General features: G+C 41.6%; 1 protein-coding gene across 5 annotated transcripts in view; it reads left to right on the top strand.

Moving 5' to 3' along the window:
* Positions 1-22,162, top strand: part of CORO1C (coronin 1C) — an 85,574-nt gene that overhangs the window by 20,471 nt on the left and 42,941 nt on the right. For 4 of the 5 annotated variants that reach the window (XM_032168776.2, XM_058424972.1, XM_032168777.2 and 1 more), the window contains exon 2: positions 10,245-10,444. In XM_032168776.2, coding sequence (XP_032024667.1) covers positions 10,250-10,444 — 195 coding nt within the window. In that variant the 5' untranslated portion in view covers positions 10,245-10,249. Of the gene's footprint in view, positions 1-8,340; positions 8,778-10,244; positions 10,445-22,162 lie in introns of those variants that run through there. The other variant, XM_032168774.2, reaches the window with a different exon arrangement.

Consider the following 22,162-nt stretch of genomic DNA (forward strand, 5'->3'; position numbering starts at 1 on the left):
TTCCTGGGCTCAAGCAGTCCTCCCACCTCAGCTCCCCGAGTAGCTGGGACCGCAGGGGTATACTACAACATCACACCCAGCTAATTTTTTTATTTTTTGTAGATATGGGGTCTCGCTATGTTGCCTGGGCTGGTCTCGAACTACTGGACTCAAGTGATCCTCCTGCCTTGTCCTCCCAGAATGCTGGGAGTACAACTATGAACCACTGTGCCTGGCATATAAATTTTGTACATTTAACTTCACGTGGTAGTATTATAAGAAGCATGCCCTTACACTCTCCTAGAGATTGAGGATTATCAGCTGACTAATAAGATGAAGGTTTTATTGCAAGAGTACGAATTTTCTCTGACACATAAAGCCTTTAAACCATAGAGGTAGACCTTATTTTTACTTGTTCTTGGTTAAAATATTCACCCAACATGTAAGAAAAATTTTAGGCCAGGCGCAGTGGCTCACACCTGTAATCCCAGCACTTTGGAAGGCCGAGGCAGGCGGATCACGAGGTCAAGAGATCGAGACCATCTTGGCCAACATGGTGAAACCCCATCTCTATTAAAAATACAAAAATTAGCAGGGTGTGGTGGCACACACCTGTTGTCCCAGCTACTCGGGAGGCTGAGGCAGGAGAATCGTTGAACCTGGGAGGCGGAGGTTGCAGTGAGCCAAGATTGTGCCACTGCACTCCAGCCTGGTGACAGAGTGAGACTCTGTCTCAAAAAAAAAGAAAAAGAAGAAAAATTTTAATTGTTTTTTGTTTCCTTAGATGTTAAGTATTATGAATATTAGTTATCAGCTTTTACATTTTATTTGAAGATAAAAAGAGGAATGTTATCTCCTTATTAAAAATTTATTATGACAGTTGCTGAATAGTCAAAACCTGACCCATAATCCTTTTTTTTTTCTTTTTAAAGTGAAAACAAGTTTATTAAGGAAGTAAAGGAATAAAAGAATGATTACTCCATAGGCAGAGCAGCCCGTAATCCTCCTTTTTGGCCTTCAGTATCACCTGGAAAACTTGGTGAGGGAGACAACTGTCCATGTTTCTGAGATAGAGGTTTCAACCAATGCCCAGAGAGAGCATCTCATAGTTGAGCTGGTGTTCTCAACCTATTCCTGCATTGTCTCAAAGGTGTATCAATTTTTATTATAATAAAAACCATTCTAGAATAGTTGCTGTCTTATCGGAAAGTAGGAGGAGAGTGATAAATTACATCTTAAAAAGACAAGTAAGGTTTGTATTTCCCATGTTTTGTAGAGGTTAAAAACTCTGTTGCATTGTCTCCCATTGAAAGTAAGTCTATTTTGAAACTTGTAAATATTCCTTTGATTTGCTTAGTAAATAACTACTGCTACATTGTCTTCTTCTTTATTTATATTTACTGAGATGATCTTACTGTTTCAAGCAAGGGAAAGAGCCTATGCAGTTTTAAGAATTTGTACTTAAAAGACCTGATGAGCAAGCAGCTTTTCCAAAGTTGAACCACTCTCTGACAGGACATTTAAAATCATACCTAGTATTTCCTTGGAATTTGTGCCTATTGTGTTAGTTCAGGATTTTTTCATTTACTCTTTTTTTTTTTTTTTTTTTTTGAGAATTAGATCCCTTTATAAAATGCTTTAGTTTTAGGGGGACATTTTAGTCATCTAATTTATGATTTGATCAGTTTGGGACAAGATAGCTGATAACAGAACTCCTGAGTTTGATGATATGCCATCTTAATTTGGAAGTTTATAACTGAACAATTTTTAAAGTGGTAAAACACTAATACCATTTGACAGTGCAGACAGCTCTCTTAAGAAGAGGAAGTTTTTGTGTTTGGGATAGTTCCCATTTTTTCCTTTGTTTGCAGAGAAATTAAACTATAGAAATACCATGCTGAAATGAGAGAAGATAAAATTCTGTAAAAGAGTCCTTGATAAGTGGTGCCGGTTCTTTTATATGAAAATTCTACTCTTAGCCCATAATCAGTAGGGACTTGCTTAGGTTTTCTCCCTGGATAGGGAAAACTATTACTGGGCTCTTAAATAATAATTGCCACCATTTGTTAGATAGTATGTAATATGCTTCAGATTCTATGCTGAGCACTTTATAGTTTTTTTAAAAATGTTTTGAGATATAATTCACATACTATACAGTTCACTCATTTAAAGTGTACAGTTCAGCGGTTTATATATATATATCAGTTCAGAGTATATATATAAAATCAAATAATCTGCAACCATCAACACAGTCAATTTTAGAACATTTTCATTACCTTAAAAGAAATACACCAGGCATGGTGGCTCATGCCTGTAATCCAAGCAATTTGGAAGGCTGAGATGGAAATATTCCTTAAAGCCAGCAATTAGTTAGAGACCAGCCTGGGCAACATGGTTAGACCCCCATCTCTACCAAAAAAAATTAGCCTGGTGTGGTGGCATATGCTTGCGGTCCCAGCTACTTGGGAGGCTGAGGTGGGAGGATTGCTTGAGCTCAGGAGTTTCAGGCTGCAATGAGCTATGATTGAACCACTGCACTGAGTGCAGAGTGAGACTCTGTCTCTAAAAAAATAATAAATAGAGCGAGCATGGTGTCTCATGCCTGTAATCTCAGCACTTTGGGAGGCCAAGGTGGGCAGATCACCTGAGGTCAGGAGTTTGAGGACCAGCCTGACCAACATGGTGAAACCCCGTCTCTATCAAAAATACAAAAATTAGCTGGGCATGGCGGTGGGCGCCTGTAATCCCAGCTACTCAGGAGGCTGAGGCAGAAGAATTGCTTGAACCTGGGAGGCAGAGGTTTCAGTGAGCTGAGTTTGAGCCATTGCACTCCAGCCTGGGCAACAGAGCAAGACTCTGTCTCAAAAAAAAAAAAAGAAAGAAAAAACTCTGAGCCAGCATGAATCTACTTTCTGTCTCTCTAGATTTGCCTATTCTGGACTTTCATATAAATTAGTGTGTCGATTTTTGTGACTGGTTTCTTTCATTTATAATGTTTTTAAGATTCATCCAAGTTGTAGCATGTATTAGTACTTCATTCCTTTTTATTGCTGAATAATATTCTGTTGTACAGGTAATATCACATTTTGTTTATCCATTGGATACAAAGGATAGTCTGTATTTGGGTTGCTTCTACCCTTTGGCTATTGTAAATAATGCTGCTTTGAAGACTCATGTACAAGTATTTGTTTGACTACCTGTTTTCAGTTCTTATGAGTGTATACCTAGGAGTGGATTGCTGGGTCTTATGATAATTCTTTGTTTAATTGTTTGAGGAACTGCCAGACTTTTCCACATCAGCTGCAACATTTTGCATTCCCACCAGGAGTGTATGAGGGTTCTGATTTGTCTGCATTCTCATCAACCCTTGTTATTCTCAGAATTTTTTGTTTTAGCCATCCTAGTGGGTATGGAGTAGTCTCTCATTGTGGTTTTGATTTTCATTTCTCCTTTGATTAATGATGTCCAGCAACTTTTCATGTGTATTGGACATTTGTATATCTTCTTTGGAAAATGTCTATTCAAGTCCTTTGATTAATTTTTAAATTGGACTGTGTTTTTATTATTGAATTGTAGGAGTTCTTTTTATATTCTAGATACAAGTGCCTTATCAGATATAAGGTTTGCAAAAGTTTTCTCCCATTCTATGGGTTGTCTTTGATTTCTTGATAGTGTCCTTTGAGGCACAAAGGTTATAAATTTTGATGGAATCCAGTTTTTCTAATTTTTCTTTTGTTGCTTGTGCTTTTGCTATCATATCTTAGAATCCATTGCCCAATCCAAGGCCGTGAAGATTTACTCCTATGTGTTCTTCTCAGAGTTTTATAGTTTTAGCTCTTATGTCTAGGTCTTTGATCTATTTTGAGTTAGCTATTTTACGTATTGTCCCAGTATCATCTGTTGAGAAGAGTTTTTCTATCTTGGCACTCTTGTTGAAAATCAGTTGACCAAAGATGTATGAGTTTACTTCTGGACTTTAATTATATTCCATTGATATAAATGTCTATCCTTATTCCAGTACCACACTGTCTTGATTACTAGTGAGGTAAGTTTTGAAATCAGGAAATAGGAGTCTTCCTAACTTTTTCTCTTTTTTCTCCCCAAGGTAATTTGGGTATTTTTGGATCCCTTGCAGTTCCAATCAATCCCTTCATCCATTTCTACAAAGAATTCTGGGAGTCTGATAGGGATTGCATTAAATCTGTATCTTAGTTTGGGGAATATTGCCATCTCAGCGCTAAGTCTTCTGATTTTTGAACGTGGAATTTCTTTTCATTCATTTGTGTCTTTAATTTCTTTCAACAGTATTTTGAGTTTTCAGAGTATGAGTCTTTCATCTCCTTGATTAAGTTTATTTGTAAGTATTTTATTTCTGATGTATTGTGAGTGGAATTGTTTTCTTAATTTCACTTTTGGATTGTTTGTTATGAGTTTATAAAAATACGGCTAGGCATGGTAGCTCACGCCTGTAATCGCAGCACTTTGCGAGGCCAAGACGGGAGGATCACCTGCGGTCAGGAGTTCGAGACCAGTCTGACCAACATAGTGAAACCCTGTCTCTACTAAAAATACAAAAATTAGCTGGGTGCGGTGTAGTCCCAGCTACTTGGGAGGCTGAGACAGGAGAATCGCTTGAACCCCGGAGGCGGAGGTTGCAGTGAGCCGAGATTGCACCACTGCACTCCAGCCTGGGTGACAGAGCAAGACTCCATCTTAAAAAAAAAAAAATTGATTTTTGTATATTAATGTTGTATCCTGCAACCTTACTGAACTTACTAGTTATTTTAGTGGATTCCTTAGGATTTTCTGTATATAAGATCATGTCTTCAGCACACAGAAATAGTTTTACTTCTTTCTTTCCAATCTGAATGTCTCTTACTCCTTTTTCTTGCCTAATTGCCTTGGCTAGAGGCTGTACTACAATCCTGAATAGAAGTGGCAGGGTGGACAAGCTCATCTTATTCTTGATCTCAGGGAGAAGGCATCTTTTGCCATTGAATATGGAGTTAGCTGTGGTATTTTCATGGATGCCCATTATCAGGTTGAGGAAATTCCCTTCTATTCCTAGTTTCTTGAGTGTTTTATCATGAAAGGGTATTTGATTTTGTCAAATGCTTTTTTTTGATTCAGAGTCTCACTCTGTTGCCCAGACTGGAGTGCAGTGGCACTGTCTCAGCTTACCGCAACCTCTATCTCCCGGGTTCAAGCAGTTCTCCTGCCTCTGCCTCCCGAGTAGCTGGGATTAACAGGTGCCCACCACCATGCCTGGCTAACTTCTGTATTTTTAGTATAGAGATGGGGTTTCACCATGTTGCACAAGCTGGTCTTGAACTCCTGACCTCAAGTGATTCCCCTGCCTCAGCCTCCCAAAGTGTTGGGATTACAGGCATGAGCCAATGTGCCCAGCCTCAAATGCTTTTTCTGTGTCTGAGATAATTGTGTGATTTTTTTTCTTCTATTGATATAATGTGTTACATTAATTGATTTTCAGATGTTGACCCAACCTTGCATTCCTAGGATAAATCCCACTTGATTGTGGTGTATAATTCTAATTCTTTTTCTATGTTGCTTGATTTTGTTTGCTGGTATTGTTGAGGATTTTTTGCATCTGTATTCATAAGAGATATTGGTGTGTAATTTTCTTGAGATGCCTTTGTTTGGTTTTGGTATCAGGATAATACTGGCCTCATACAATTAGTTTGGAAGCGTTCCCTTCTCTATCTTTGGAAAAATTTGTGAGTACTTGGTATTTTTTAAATGTTTGATAGACTTTAGCAGTGAAGTCATCTGGGCCTGGGCTTTGTCTGTGGTTGGTTTACATTCTTTTTTTTTTTTTTTTTTTTTGAGACAGGGTCTTGCTCTGTACCAGGCTGGAGTGCAGTGGGGTGATCTCGGCTCACTGCAACCTCTGCCTGCCAGGTTCAGGCAATTCTCATGCCTCAGCCTCCCTAGTAGCTGGGACTCCTGGCTAAGTTTTGTATTTTTAGTAGAGACTGGGTTTTACCATGTTGCCTAGGCCGGTCTTGAACTCCTGACCTCAAGTGATCTGCCTTCCTTGGCCTCCCAAAGTGCGGGGATTACAAGCGTGAGCCACCATGCCCGGCCTACATTCTTATTACAGGTATCATTCCCTTCATTTTGTGGATGGGAAACTGAGGCTCAGAGAGGTTAAGTAATTTGCTAATAGTTGCAGAGCTCAGATTTGAATCCAAATTATCTTATGTCACTTACTAGGATGACAATGGTAGCTAGTATTTATTGAGTGATTAATTTTGTGTATTTAACCATATAAGGTACTATTATAGCATTAAGAATCTCCTGCTACCATCCCATCACCAATTGTTCATTTAATGATCACTTCAACTTTGTATGCATTGTACCCATTTTTGGATAGAGAATTTTACACTTAATGGAGACTTAATGACTTGCTGTACTCTACCACGGCCAGGAAGTAAATAGTACAGCTGTGCTTCTCACTTACGAGGCTGTCTGACTCTGGAGTTTGCTCTATTGTATGTCTGGAGGGCCTGAGACATTTTGTGCAAGAAAAGCAGCTATGCCATATGTACACAGCTGAGCCCAGATCAGATTTGACCTTGGAGATGAATGGGCTCACACTGCCCTTCAAGCTCCGCTTAGAGATGCCTGACTCAGCACAGCACTGCGGAAGCACTGGCTTTTCTTACTCTCTCTGTTCTGTAGCTAACATTCTACTCTTTGATTGTAGCAAAAGAACTTCTATATTATTCTATCCACAGGTATTTAGGACGAAAATAAGTATGCATAATATTGAAATCACTTTTTTTTTTTTTGAGATAGGATCTTGCTATGTCGCCCAGGCTGGAGTGCAGTGGCGCGATCTCAGCTCACTGAAGCCTCCGCCTACCAGGTTCAAGCAATTCTCCTCCCTCAGCCTCCCGAGTAGCTGGGATTACAGGCGCCTGCTGCCACACCTGGCTAATTTTTGTATTTTTAGTAGAGATGGGGTTTCACCATGTTGGCCAGGATGGTCTTGATCTCCTGACCTCGTGCTCCGTCTCAGCTTCCCAAAGTGCTGGGATTACAGGTGTGAGCCACTGCGCCTGGTGGAAATCACTTTTTAAGGTAGTTTAGTATGTATGTCAGCCAGAAGATTTGTATAGTATCTTTCAATGAAGACAAAGCATTTTACATATTTATATTAATCTTCATATTTTTATGAGGTTAGATGGTATCTGGCCTATCTGAGTGAAGAGGAAAAATTGTCTTTTTCAAGTGAGAGGCCTTCCTCAAATATCCATTCACATTTAAAAGTGAGGTTCTAAAAGCTGACCTTGTGCCTGTGTGGGTGGAGGGGCACATTGAATGGTGGACCTCACTGAGGGCAGTGATGTCTGATCTCTTGTGGGGTGGGGCAGGTGGTATCTTGGGAGCCAAGAGGAACAAGGGGTTGGAGGCCCCACTGTATAGAACCAGGCTGTCAGTGAGGCACCTGTTCACACCTGTGCTGGGTGTCATCCAGTCCAGGGCCTGTAGTCGGGCCTCTCCTGGCTTCTGCTGGGGAGAGGGCAGGCCAGTACCCTGGTTGTGCAGCCCTGGACAGAGGGGATCTGGGTGTCCAGCTGCTCCTAATTCAGGCTTTCAGTCATTTTCTCTGCAGCCCCTCTCCCACATCCCTGTCTTTGGAGACACACAGTTTCTCCTTGGAGTGTTCTGGGGATTCACAGTGGGCCTTGATGTCCTTTTTGTGCGCTCCTCCTGAGATTCAGCTGAGTAGAGGACACTCACACTTCAGTCAGTTACATGTGCACGACAGCTTTCCATCTTCAAAAGTTTGTTGTCACATTTGCTCTCTTGTAGGCTCTTTTCTAGTCCTCCTGTCCTTTCATGTTTTTACGTGCTTTTATGTTTTGCTTTCATTTTATTAGGATTTTGGGAAGGAGTGGAGATAAGTGCTGTTTGTGTTTCTTTTGTAAATTACTTCTTCATGGCCGGGCGCGGTGGCTCACGCTTGTAATCCCAGCACTTTGGGAGGCCGAGGCGGGCGGATCACGAGGTCAGGAGATCAAGACCACAGTGAAACCCCGTCTCTACTAAAAATACAAAAAATTAGCCGGGCGTGGTGGCGGGCGCCTGTAGTCCCAGCTACTCGGAGGCTGTGGCAGGAGAATGGCGTGAACCCGGGAGGCGGAGCTTGCAGTGAGCCGAGAGTGCGCCACCGCACTCCAGCCTGGGTGACAGAGCGAGACTCCGTCTCAAAAAAAAAAAAAAAAAAAAAAAAAAATTACTTCTTCATATCCATTGTCTAATTTTCTGTTGGATTTTAATTGTATGAATTTGTAAGAACGTTTTATGAAGGATGTTAACGCTGACATGGTGCAATCCTTTTTTCTTCTACATTAGCTTACTTTTGATACACTTGCTTGAAGATGCTGGTGGGGATTGCAGCTTCTATAACTTGTACAGATGGTTGCAGATGGTTGTGTGGGGAAGTGGAGCCCGAGACCAGCTGGCTGTATGTTGGCTTTTGTATAGATGTGCTTTCCTTTTGCTTCTCACCACCTCGTGGAAGCTGTCTTATACGCTTGAGAAGTATTCATATTGATTCCAAAATGAAGGACCCTGGCCACGAATCATTTACCATCTCCTCTACCAAAGACTCAAAATGTATGGCCCTGGTAGTCAGCTGGGAAAGTCTGGCAATAACAGCTGGGCTAAGAAACGTGGTTGCTCAATTGCCTGCCAAGGGTCTCTTACTTCAGCCCAGCTACATGCCCCCAGCATTGGAGAGAGGCCACTTTCACACATGCCTTGGAAGGGTAAGAGACTCTGGCAAAAATAAATTCGTTTCTGCATTTAGCAGTGGGCTCAGGGCCATGAGGAAGGGAATTAGAGGAAAGGAATTAGCAACAGCCCACCATGTGTCCCGTCTGGCATGAGTGGACAGGTGTTAGCTCTCCTCTGTATATGAGGATCTGATTTTCAGCTGAGTTGTCGACGTTGAACCATGTTCCATTTCCACTTAGATTTTTATCCAGGCTCCTTCTATCTAACCAACATGAACAGAATGTCCTGCAGTAGCACATAGGAAAATTACATTGGGCGCAGTCTAGGAAATCTTAATCAGGGAGGGCCTGGTGATCCGAAAGCACAAAGCTTTCAGTGTCTATCAGGTGATTTAGTCGAATTTGGAGTCTGAAATGACACATAAGGCAGCCTAGGAACCTAGCTCTGTGTCACCTCCCCTCCCCTTCAGAGTCCCTGGTTTACTAGGGAAGTGGCTGTGGTGGATGATCAGCTCAGTGAAAACCCAGCCTGGTTTTGTTTCCCCTCCACTATAGCCCCTGCATTTTTCCTTTCCTCGGTCCCAACTGTTACTGCTGTATCACTCCAGGCCTTCCTCAAGTCTGGTTTACTGTCAAATAGCTTCCTAGCCCAGTACCTGGCTTTGAGCTTGTTCCTGTGTAAGCCGTCCAGTGTGCTTCTGCCACATTTACTGTCATCCTAAACATCACTTTGATCACATTGCTTTCCATTTAAATACTTTTGCTCTGCTTTTCCCAGACCTGGCTCTTACCCGTTAGGCTGCTTTAGGCTGACCTTTCCTGTTTCTCACTGTGTACCACTTAGCACTAGGCAGTTTGGTAGTGAGTTGCTCTGATTATTACGTCTGTGTTAGAAGGAGATTAGGCTTTTGAAGTCAAGGGTGATGGCTGTGTCTTTTGAATTCCTCCCATAGTTATTCTTGTTGAAACACTCTGGGGAATAGACATAATTCTCAGACAGCAGAGTGTTGATGTCTAGGGAAAATGTTTACAATCTGAAGAATTACCTTGGCAGGCTGAGGACAAAGCCACAAAATCGTAACTTGTTTTTCAGCTTTCTTCAGCCTCACCTCTACCAGAGAATTTCACTTTGGAGTTTTCTTATCTGTAAAAGGGGAAGGGTTGAAGTACATTATCTGTCAGCTCCCACCCAACCCTGAAAGGCTAATTTTCTTTAATTCTTTCCCTTAATCTTTCCATTGAAATTAAAACTGATGAGCTGTTTCTGGATCTTGAATTAGGCATTTTTCATTTCTTTGTAATTCTTTCCCTGATGCATTTTGCAGTTGTCTCCGGGTATGTGTTGCTAAAAGAAATTTGGATCGCAATTTGGCTACTTTTTAGGAGAGCAGACAAAATGCCATACCATTCTGTTTTTCCTACTTGGAGCATTTCATTTGTAAAAGTAAAGCTTTCAGTTTGGTGCATAATTCTAACATAATTCTCACTCTTCCTTTGCAGACACGATGAGGCGAGTGGTACGACAGAGCAAGTTTCGGCATGTATTTGGGCAAGCGGTGAAAAATGACCAGTGCTATGATGACATCCGGGTTTCTCGTGTGACCTGGGATAGTTCCTTTTGTGCTGTCAATCCCAGATTTGTTGCCATAATCATAGAGGCAAGTGGGGGAGGAGCGTTCCTTGTCCTCCCTCTGCACAAGGTAGGTAATTTGATCTTCCATTCTGGTAGACACCCTCTGATAGTCTCCATATTTTTTCCTTAATAGATTGACAGTTCACTAAGAATTGTATTTGTGAAACCATTAGACTCTGATGTAATTGAGGTTAAGTTCCACACGCCTTACTAACCACATCAGTTTTTCTCTAACAGAGAATCATTAAATAGAATAGTGACCTCTGTTCTGGGGATGCCTTCTATGGATAAAAAATTATTATAATGTTGTGAGCATGGGCAGGCATAGGAATTTTAAGATTTCATTCTTAATCATCTGCTTTTCACAAAAATTTTTCTTTTAGAGTGCAGTTTTAAAAACCGGCTTTTACTCCAAAGTAAAGTTTTAAAAACAGTTACATTTTCAAAAGAGCAGAAATTTGGAAGATAATATTCTCTTTTTTTGTGAAGTCATAAGGATGAGCCCTTTTTCTTTCCTTTTCTTCTCCTTTTTTGAGTAGGAAATTGAATAAGAACTCAAGAAAATGTCCTCAATACAGATTTCAATTCTGGACAATAATAAGTTTCAGCATAAGGTTTAAACAGTGTTAACAAGTGGTAGAAATAAAGGATCTTTACTGAGAATGGTTCTATGTGTTCTTCAACTTCAGTGGGGTTCCAAGCCCTCCTGCTTCCTTTATTCTCCCAGAAAGCCTGCTCCAAGGTGGGAGATTAGATAGGAATTTTGTGCATTTGCTGACCAATCATGAATATTGCAGATCAAAATCTATAGTTACTTTATCAGCAAGTCCCAGAATTGCAAATAATGAAGAAAAAAAGCTGTGAAGAGGGCCTAGAAACAGTTGTTTTCTAGTTAGTTTTTAGGAGGAAAATGAGTTTGGTGAGTCCTGAGCTCCAGTGATAAGGGCTCGGTGCTGGTGAGGATGCAGATGTTGAGTCGTATGACAGCTGTTTCCACTCTGCTGAAAACAGTGGGGGAAGTGGATCCCCGCTGTGTCTGAGCCCCTTATATTCAGGGTACATCTCATCACAATGGACCATGTGATTCTGAGAGTGGTTACAATAAAGTGAATTTCTGTCAAAGGGTTGTTTCCCATTGTATGTTGATGTTTTTTCCTTGGGAAAACTCTCACTGGGAAAATGTCCAATTCTCTTGGACTTTTGTTTCAGAGATGCTGGTGACTAACTTGTTTTATTATAACATCTAATTTTTACTTCAGTGGCCAGATAGATAACACAGTAGAACCATCTCCTAACCAAAGAAGGGAGATGGGTGCCTTTGGGGAACAAATTTGATACGTGTTTTGAAATGTACCTTCTTATTGGCGAAGATGAATCTTTTCATTAGGTTGAACATTTATTTTTTATTTAGATACTTTTATTTCTGTTCAAAAAATTGTCATTCAGTGGCAGATAAGTACACTACACTGTTATAAGTGTTCTTAATCTGGTTTTGGGGATTTGAACTCAAGGCCAGTTGCATTTGGTCTCCACATTGTTTTAACTTACTCCTTCACCAAGAGCAAGGGGCATTTGGAAACTTGACATTTTACTGGTAGGCTTTATGGCAGCCAACTGAGAAGACAGCCATAGCTTGTCAGCTAAGGTCAGACACTGGAGCACCATGATTTGTTTTGGAGTTACGAGTTTTTATTTCCTCTTTTATAGACTGAGGAATAAATGTAAGACTTTTTTTTACTTCAAAGAAAAGGAACAAGCCAATTAAGAAGCACAAAATAGACATAATGAATGGCTAATCTTCCTCTGAATTCAGACATTTCCTTTCAGCTTTCACATCCACAAAGGTTCTGTGAGTTCATCTTTGCTTTTGCAAACCATGAGAAACTGAGTTTCACTTATCCCATTTGAGGGAGACCTGTATGCAGTGCCCCAGCTAACTGATCTTATAATTTGGTTTTCCCTTGCATTCAATGACCTACATACACTTAATGAATATGTCCTTGTATTTTGTTCTTTAACCAGCATTATGGGAACTAGGGTAGAATAAGTTGCTTTACAAATTGTCATGTTTAGATGAGGTGTTGCTTTTTAGAGGAGCATCGAGGGTCTTTCCCAGGCTATAATACTGTCTGTGTAGCTTTGCTCCTTAAATATGAGTTTGTTTTAGAGGAGGTGACATTGGTATAAGCTAAGCCCTGTGACAGCCATTGGAAATAAGATCAATACTTGGGTTTCTATAATTGATAGGTTCATGTGTACTATGTGAGATTTTTGTGTATTAAAGTGTGTGTATTTAGCTCCTAGCATCAGTGTGGCATAGAGGAAAGATCACAAATCTGGGAATCGATGAACTGTGGAGTTCAGTCCTGGCTCAGTCACTGACTTGTAGTGGGACGTGGATGTGTCTCTTTATCCTTCTGCTCCTGTTTCTCTCTCTGTAACATAAGCAGCTGTGTATAAAAGTTATTTTCTGGCTGGGTGCAGTGGCCCATGCCTGTAATCCCAGCACTTTGGGAGGCCGAGGCGGGTGGATCACTTGAGGTCGGGAGTTCGAGACCAGCCTGGGCAACATGGTGAAACCTCGTCTCTACTAAAAATACAAAAATTAGCTGGGCACGGTGGTGCACACCTGTAGTCCCAGCTACTCAGGAGGCTGAGGCAGGAGAATCACTTGAACCTGGGAGGCGGAGGTTGCAGTGAGCTGAGATCGTGCCACTGCACTCCAGCCTGGACGACAGAGCGAGACTCCGTCTCAAAAAGAAAAAAAGTTATTTTCTGCCTTGGAAATTTTAGATCATGTCAGAAATGCTTCTCACCTCCCATGGTTCTCAGCCATGAAGTGATTTCCAGTGCAGTTGGTGTGCACTCAAAATTGAGCAAAGAAAACACTTTTGTTCCATTTTTTGTCCCCCTAATTCAATGTATAACTTTGGCAAGTAGATGCCTTTTTACTCCTGGCTGCCTTTTCATTAAGGCAAAGCTGAGCCCAGCAAAGAGGAGTGGTCCTGTGGTCCCTCATGACAGTCGTGTGCCTAGGTAGTTCTCAGTAGGATCTGCTGTGGCAGGGCTTGGCCCATGAGCCCTGGAGCATCAGGTGACACTTGCCTTTCTTTTCTTCTAAGTTGCTGTTCCTACCTGAGATGCTGCCTGGTTGCCAGACGTCAGTAGCTGGTAGAAAATAGAACCATCTTCCATGTTACCAGAAAACCTACATTTCTTTATGGGGCTGACTGCCTTCTTGGTATCTACCTTATAATTTTGGTATAGTCATGAATATTTGAATAATGGTTATACATTTTACAGTTGATATTTGATTGTTTACACAATATGAGTGAGTCTTCATATACGATTAGTTGGTTTGATTGTCTATAAGCTGAGTATCTGCTGTGTGCTAGCATCTGTGCCCTTCAGGAGCACTTGTGTCTAAGAAAGCATCCTAGCAGATTGCTGGTACTGAGGTGTTTGTCTCCTCGTTAGAAGTGCAGCCTCGAAGAAGAAATATGATGGGGACTCCAACTACATGGTGAACCCATTAATCCCTTTTCAGTACAGGGCTTTGTAATACTAGGGCTCTTTACCCTGGAAAAGAGACTCCTACAACTTTAGTGTCTTGGCAACTATGAAGTAGTTTTATCATGAGGTGTTGCTTTGGTTTAAAGGCAAAGAAAAACTAAATTCCCAATTATAATATGAAGTTATGTTTGAAATCAAGATAGCAAGAAATGTTATTTAGATGTGTGTTAGGCTCCAGTACATGTTGATAGAAGCCTGGGATGATTTTAAACACGAACCTTAAAAGATGGGTATAGCTTTTAATAGGTATCTCATGGGCTTCTGAGAATGTTTTCCCTTTTTTGTTTCTGGTTATAGACAGGCAAGTTAGTTTTGGTGATGCGTTTGGGACTCTGTACATAATAATATTGAATATGTACACTTTGGAATTAAGTTGGATTATGACCCTTTCAGAAAGGCTCCCATTTGAAAACATGGTTTTCCATGAATTTCTTTTGAAAGCTATTTAGTGTCAGCAGTAAACAAGGCTTCTTACTGCAACCTCATGAGGCTTGTGATTAGATTCTGGGAGAATGTAAAATAAGTTAGACATGGTCTCTGTCTTCCAGGACTTAAAATCTGAAGTGAAAAGAGTAACAGGGATAAATACATCAAAGCACATGCATATACAAAGACACACACATATGCAGCAAGCAGCACACTTAAGAATGAATGTATGCTTATTTTAAGCATATGGTTTATGAGGTGTTTGTTAGGAAGGTTTTATTAGGGAAAGTGGGATTTTTGAAGAGGTCACTGCCGGATGAATATAGAAAGTCCTCACTCCTGAGGTGGGGTGATTTAGATTAGCACACGTGATTCCCACTCTCTTTTGTAATGCTTCCATCAAGCTGTGGCTTGCCACTCTGCCATGACTTTTCAAGGTGTGGCTTAGTGTATTTACTTATTCTTTAGTCCTTCAGAGGATGAATAATAGCAGTCTTGCTGAACATAAGTTGGCTTTGTGGTTTTGGCTATGAGGGATACTTTTTTTTCTTGCCACAACTGCACCGGCTGCCTTGTCTCAAGAGCACACAGGTTTTCAGCCCTCTGTGTAATCTACCACGTTGGCATGAATAAGCCTTTCCTTTGTGGAGTAGCCACACTCGTGATGTAGATAGAACTGAGACATTCCCTCCCTATTGTGAACCGTGGAGGCTCATACACACCAGTGTTTCTGGATAGATACACATACAACCCCCCCACACATACACACACAACACTTCATATCACAACAAGCCTGTAAATCCTGCCTAAAACAAGTAGGAGTGGGAGGAATCAGTAAGAATTATATGTTCTTGATCTCTTGACATTCTCTTGGATGGAGGATGCGAACTAGATGGCTCCTGTCTTCCCAAATTGCTTTCTTTCTCCCTTCCTTCCTTGAGTATTATGAAGTACTGTGAAGCAACTTTGGTGAATTGGAATGATAGCTGATTTCACCCTCACAGAAACTACCTGGGACAAGAGTGCTGCTCTGGCCAGGATAGGATGGGTATGGCCAGGTCTCTGTTAGCTTTTTGGGTCATGATCTTTTCTTCTCTCCCATGAGCTCCTTTGTTATAGCTATGTGGTACTTTCTTATACGCAACTGTATTTCTCCTATTTATTTTAGGAGCTGTGTGTGGGAATATTTGGGATCTTGCTTTATTTATGTCTGTGAACCATTTTTCAACTCATTTTGCAGTTTTTCATCTAGGTTTTTATGAAAGAATTTAGCTCTACAGAAAATCATTTGAATGGCTTTTTTTTTTTTTTTTTTGGTTCTCCCAAGGATGGTACATAGCCAGTCTTCTAGATGCATAGGATGGAAAAGAGCTCATTGCCTATAATAGCGTATATTAGAGCATTAGGACTTTAATTTCTTATAGAACCTAGATTGATGAGGGCTGCTTTAGAATGATTCTGTCATGTTTGTTGAGGAAGAGATAGTGATTCATTTCAGTCAGTATTCCACTAATGATGATACTTGGTGGTCTTTTCTTACTGTTCATTATCCAGCTCAGATGTTGCCTTTGATTATTTACTGAAACAGAGGAACTCGTCCATTGGGTTCTCTTAGTTGCTTCTTCATACCGCTGGTACCACAGGCTGCATTATCACATTATTAAGATTATTATTCACTTAACAGATGGAGGGAGTGGTTAGAATTATATGCTCTTGATTTCTTGACTCACTTGGATAGAGGATGCAAACTGGGTGGCTATGTATATGGTAGCCTTTTGTGCAGGTTCTCCAAAAACTTGCTTTGCTATATTGTGGTAGGTGGCCTCCCACATTGAATAGGGCTGGCCTGTGTAACCATAAGGTATGGTGGAATTGATGGAGTGTGAATTCTGAGACTAGGTCATAAAAGCCCACTGGCTTCTACTTTTGTCTCTTTTGGAGCTGCCATGTTGTGAGGATACTCCAGCAGCTCTGTGGCAAGGTCCATAGGACCTCCTGACGACTTTCAGCACCAACTCAACCAACCATGTGATGAGCCATCTTGAAAGTAGATCCTGCAGCCCTAGTCAAGCCATCAGGTGAGTGCAGCCCTGGCTGACACTATCTCGTGAAAAACCCTGGGCCAGAGCCACCAAGATAAGCTGTTTTTGAATTCCTGATCCTTAGCAACTGTGTGAGTAATAAATGTTTATTGTTTTAATCAGAATTTTAGGATAACTTGTTAATCAGCAGTTGATAACTAATACATATATTCTTAGACTGTATTATGTGACTCATAATGTTAGTTCACACAATTCATATATGAGTAAGTCAGAGTGACCTAAAAGGCTTTCTGGTAGTTTTGAACACTATATTTCCACCTAGCCTTTAAGAAAAATCTACATAGAAATATAATGTCTATATAGATATAAACATTCTTAAGTCCTAAGTGAATAATTGAGGGATTCCTTTCAATAGCAAGAGAAAGTTACGTTATGTGGCAAGATTTTGTTATCCTGTATTCCATGGTACCTTCATATAACCTAAAAAATGTGTTATAAGATCATAGTCATTATCTCGTACTTAACTTCAATTGTGTTATTAGTTTTTAGGAAATAATGTGCAATGTTAACATTGATGGGACTAAAAGTGATGTTTTATTTTCTTCTTTATAATTACCTGCACTTAAAAATATTTTTTTACAATGAACTTATTACATATTGAGATTTTGAAAAATATTATCAGTAATATTACCAGAGCACATATAAAGAGCTAACTATTGCCTAAATATTTGTGAAATTTAACACAGTACTTTAGAAAAATCACATTCATGCATTCACATACTCATTCCTTAGTGCCTGCATGTGCAGGGACCTGTGGTGGGTTCTTGCTTTTTTTTTTTTGAGACAGTCTTGTTCTGTTCCCCAGGCTGGAGTGCAGCAGTGGTGCGATCTTGACTCACTGCAGCCTCCACCTCCCAGGTTCAAGCAGTTCTCCTGCCTCAGCCTCGTGAGTAGCTGGGACTACGGGTGTGTACTATCACGCCCGGCTAATTTTTATATTTTTCGTAGAGACAGAGTTTCACTGTGTTGGCCAGGCTGGTCTCGAACTCCTGATCCTCTTGCCTTGCCCCCCCAAAGTGGGATTACAGGTGTGAGCCACCACACCCGGCTAGGTTCTTGCTTTTAAGAAGCTTCAACAACTGTGCTTGATCTCTCCAGGGGAGTGCTTTGTGCATGAAGTGCTTTAGCACTGGGGTGTGAGAGATCAGTTGCATGCTAGGCTTAGGAGGTAAGGAAGACATCACAGAGAAGATTCAGTTTGAATTCAGGTTTTTTTTTTCTCTGTGTAGGAGCTAAAGATGAAACAGAAGAGGAGCCAACCCAACTTTTAAACTGTTAAGTTAGTAGACGGGCTCTGTCCCCAGGAGGGCAAAGAAGTAGGTGGTAGGCACATTCCTCCTTCAGACTCCAGGATCTCTAGTTTAGGTGGATTTTTATAGTATTGCAGAAATAGAATGTTTGATTGGAAGGGAAACAAATCATTTATGCATAGTGTGAACTAACATTATGAGTCAAAAGAAGCTGAAGGATAGCTTTTTGGTAGACAATCCTACATTTCTTGACTCTTTCACTTTCAGTGTGAATTTGGCAAAATTGGTATTTTCCTTGATTTGTTACGGGGAAAAGAACTAGAATAAGCACTGTTTTATATTTTAGAATCATTGTTATAACTAGATCAACATGGCGTCTTTCCTTTGTATCATCTTTAGGAAAAAGCAGTGACTTCTGTCACATTCATAGAAATGAGACTGCAGAATGTCAGCAGATCATACGTGGATAGTCCCCTTCATGAACAGTGCCTCCGTTTTTTTCACTTGGTAGGGTGGGATCATTCCTCTGTTCTACAGTTGTAGAAATTGAAACTCAAATTGAGTGGTTGTCCAAGACCGTGAGGTTGTTTGTGGATCAGAACTTAGGTTGCTGAGTCCTTATTTGATTTGTACATGTATATTTTTATTAATTTTTTTTCTACTGAGTGTGAACGAATTTTTTTGGGGAGGGAGGGGTATAGAATCTGTGGTCTAGCTGGGCGCGATGACTCATGCCTGTAATTCCAGCGCTTTGGGAGGCCGAGGCAGGTGGATCACCTGAGGTCAGGAGTTTGAGACCAGCCTGGCCAACATGGTGAAACCCTGTCTCTACTAAAAATACAAAAATTAGCTGGGCATGGTGGCACATGCCTGTTACCACAGCTAATCAGGAGGCTGAGACAGGAGAATGGCTTGAACACAGGAGGCGGAGGTTGCAGTGAGCCGAGATCACGCCATTGCACTCCAGCCTGGGCAACAGAGCAAGACTCTGTCTCAAAAAAAAAAAAGAAAAAGAAACTGTGGTCTAATGGACTCTGAATCCTTTGCATTCTTTCTCTGGGATTAGAGAGTTTAATAACAAAAACAGTAACTTGTCAGGGCTTTCATTCTGTCAGCTCAGAGAATTGTCTTAGGTTTGGAAAGTACTTGGTCTATATCATGCCTTGTGAGGACACAGTGACAGTGATGAAATCACAGCAGTTCACATTTGTTGCAGGCTTCCTTTAAGTGCCAGGCGCCATGCTGATAAGTGCCTTCTTTCATGGGCTACTTGAGAGGGAATGGCAGTCTCCTGACGGTGCTTTTCTGTGTGATCCACTGTCTCTGCCAGCACCTGCTGGATTTGCATTGGCTGCATGTCCGCCTTACTGTGCATTGCTGACAGGCAATTTCCATTTCTACACATTGCGGTACTCTGTTTTAGACAACAGTGGCAGTGCCGGTAGCCCTTTGTACAGATGTGGACATTTGGCATTTGGTAGCTTTGGTGTTGGGGCAGAGGATTTTGTTCAGAGCCAGCCAGTGTCCTGACATGTCATGGGATGCCCATTCACTGCCTCCTGAAATAGATTGCCTGATGCCTGGAGCACCTTAAACTGCCAAGTGTATAGGCCGTGAAAAGCTGGGGGACAGGACTGGGAGGGGTGGAGGATGCAAGGGGAGGGCACCAGGTGCAGAACAATGACTTCCAAATTATGTCACGAGCTGCCAGCCACACGAGCGCGGCCTGGCCTCATTACCACATGAAGTGCCACAGAAAGGCCTTTTCATTTTCTCCTAGTGACTGTGTTTTCCACAGTTTTGCTGGGAGGGGTGGGGTGGGCACCCTGCTCACCCCCAGTTAACAATGGAGCACAAAGTCCTGGCAGAAGGAACTTCCCAGCGTACCCCGGGGCTATTTTTGATGACAGTGAGTGGCTGTGACTCACTGAGTGTGTGCCCTGGCAGATGATGGTTTCCACCCCACCCCCTCCCCTGGAGATGAGCAGGCAGCCTTTGTGCGTTTCCTTGGCCAGCTTCTCCTGCTGCTGCAGTTCACTGATATGTCCACAGCAGCCGGCCCGCAGGCCTGACAGGGCTCTGACAGTGGTTTTTACCATATATGGCCATCAGAGCGCTGTGGCTGTCAGCTGGCCAGGATAATTTCCTTCCTTTGCTTTGATTGGCTGTACGGGTGGCTCAGAGAATGGTGGGATCTGGGAGTGTGTGGTGAAGAGAAGCCACTGAGTCAAGTGCAAAGAACGTTTAACTCTTTCCTGGGTTTGTGGAGCGTGCTGGTCTGTGCTAAGCAGGGCGGCAATTGCTGCCAGCAGAAACCCTCAGTGTGTAAAGATGGTAACCCGTCTGGGAAAACTGCTATATCTCCAGTAAAGAAAGGTATCTGAATACGCATTACTCTGAAATAAACTGAAGGTGTCAATGAACACATTTCTGCAGTCACGGTTTTGCCCAGAAGCCACCTTATAACCACATGTAGCAAATCATCTGCTCCTGCCAAGTTGAATATCTTTGCCAGTTAGGGGTGGGACCTGAGTTGAGTCTGGGGAAGACTGAGCTGAGAGGGTGTGTGATGGGACACGTGTCTGCTTTCTTGGAGGAACGGTGGCTTGGGTTTCATTTCTGGCTGACTGAATTGAGTCTATATTGCAGTCCTCTTGCTTGTATGAACTGACTAAGCCGTGGAGCCCAAGGCATTAGCCCCACCCCCCCCCAAAAAAAGTTGTAATATTTTTCTATTTTTCGTCTCCACTTCAAGGAGGATAGATTTTCATTCTGAGGCCTGCGGATTAAACCAGTGCAGAGCTGCAATGGGAAGGGTTAGCCCTGGAGCTCTTCAGCGTTCACAGAGGGTTTCAGTAGATCAATCTCCAGTGTCATTTGCTTACTATGAGGGCTTAGACAACCAGTTTATCTATTTTCTGATTTGATATTGAATGCTTTAATTTCCCATATTGCATTTACATCTATAGTTCTTTTGCTTTTCAGCTTTTGCTTTCCAGCTCAATTTTATTTTACTAGATTCTACCGCATCTTGGGTTCCAAGTTTTTATTTGTTCTCAGCCCAGAAGCATCATATGGAATTACTTGTCTGTAGTAATGAGCAGAAAGTATTAGGTTTTCACTTTATAAATTCTTTAAGTCAGGAAGTTAGGAAATACTCTGGTTGCTATCGCATATTTGGGCAAGGTTGAGTAAGGAAATGTTAACTTTTCCATGTTTTTGCTTTCTGATAATAAAATGTTTGTAGTTTTATAATAACTTCCCTCAAGTTCTTAATTGATTTTAAAATATGGTCTATTCAGTATTAAACCCAGTTTTTAGGGAGGATCTGCGATGCAAAAATTATTTGGTTGGCATTTTCTTTTTTTTTTTTTTTTTTTTTTTTTTCTTCTTTGAGACGGAGTCTCGCTCTGTCGCCCAGGCTGGAGTGCAGTGGCGCGATCTCGGCTCACTGCAAGCTCCGCCTCCCGGGTTCACACCATTCTCCTGCCTCAGCCTCTCCGAGTAGCTGGGACTACAGGCGCCCGCCACCACGCCCGGCTAATTTTTTGTATTTTTAGTAGAGACAGGGTTTCACCGTGGTCTCGATCTCCTGACCTCGTGATCCGCCCGCCTCGGCCTCCCAAAGTGCTGGGATTACAAGCGTGAGCCACCGCGCCCGGCCATGGTTGGCATTTTCACCTCTGTCCAAAAAGACTGCTGTTTTTTACTCACAGGCAGGTGAAGTCTCTGTAGGCCCACACTCCCTCTTCCCAGCAGTTTTTGTTTCTAGCTTACCTTACCTTACAGGGTAACTCAATCTGTAGGGTTTATTCCAGAGCACCTCCTTTTACCTCAAGGATGGTGTTTCTGGTTCCCTTAAAGTAAAGCCTCCTCAGAATGTTTTATTCCTAGGCCATGAGCTGTCACTCTCAGGGACCAGCCTGTGCACAAGTCATATATTGTGTGCACCCGTCTTTTTGGTCTGCTGCTGAGTCTCTGTTTTATTTCCATGCCGCTGTCCCCTTGTCTCATGACCACAATCACTCTAGCTCCTCCCCGTGGAGCAGCAGGGGCTTAAGAAATTCCAACAAAACATGTATCCACATAAATAATACTGTCATAAGAAAAAGGAAGTTGAAAAAAATGGAAAACCCACTTCAATAGATATCCTTTTGACTCCTTTGAACTCTGCACAGTGTGAATGGAGCCCTTATGCTTGGGCTGAAAACTTTTCCTCTACTTCTGAGCACATGTGTGACTTAACATTCTCCTTGCTGAGTTGAAGAATTCTCAGTATGTATCACCCAAAGCCAAAAATAAGTTATGATTGAAATTTAGGCACATAAAGTGATTTTGATACTCATTTTTTCCTAAAATGAAAACTTAGATGAATATTAGGTAGGGGTTTGAACAATGTGGAAATCTTTAACTGTTCCTTGAATCAGGTCATGT

This window comes from Hylobates moloch, unplaced genomic scaffold, assembly GCF_009828535.3.
Source record: "Hylobates moloch isolate HMO894 unplaced genomic scaffold, HMol_V3 SCAFFOLD_12, whole genome shotgun sequence".
In the NCBI taxonomy this organism is placed as follows: Eukaryota; Metazoa; Chordata; class Mammalia; order Primates; family Hylobatidae; genus Hylobates; species Hylobates moloch.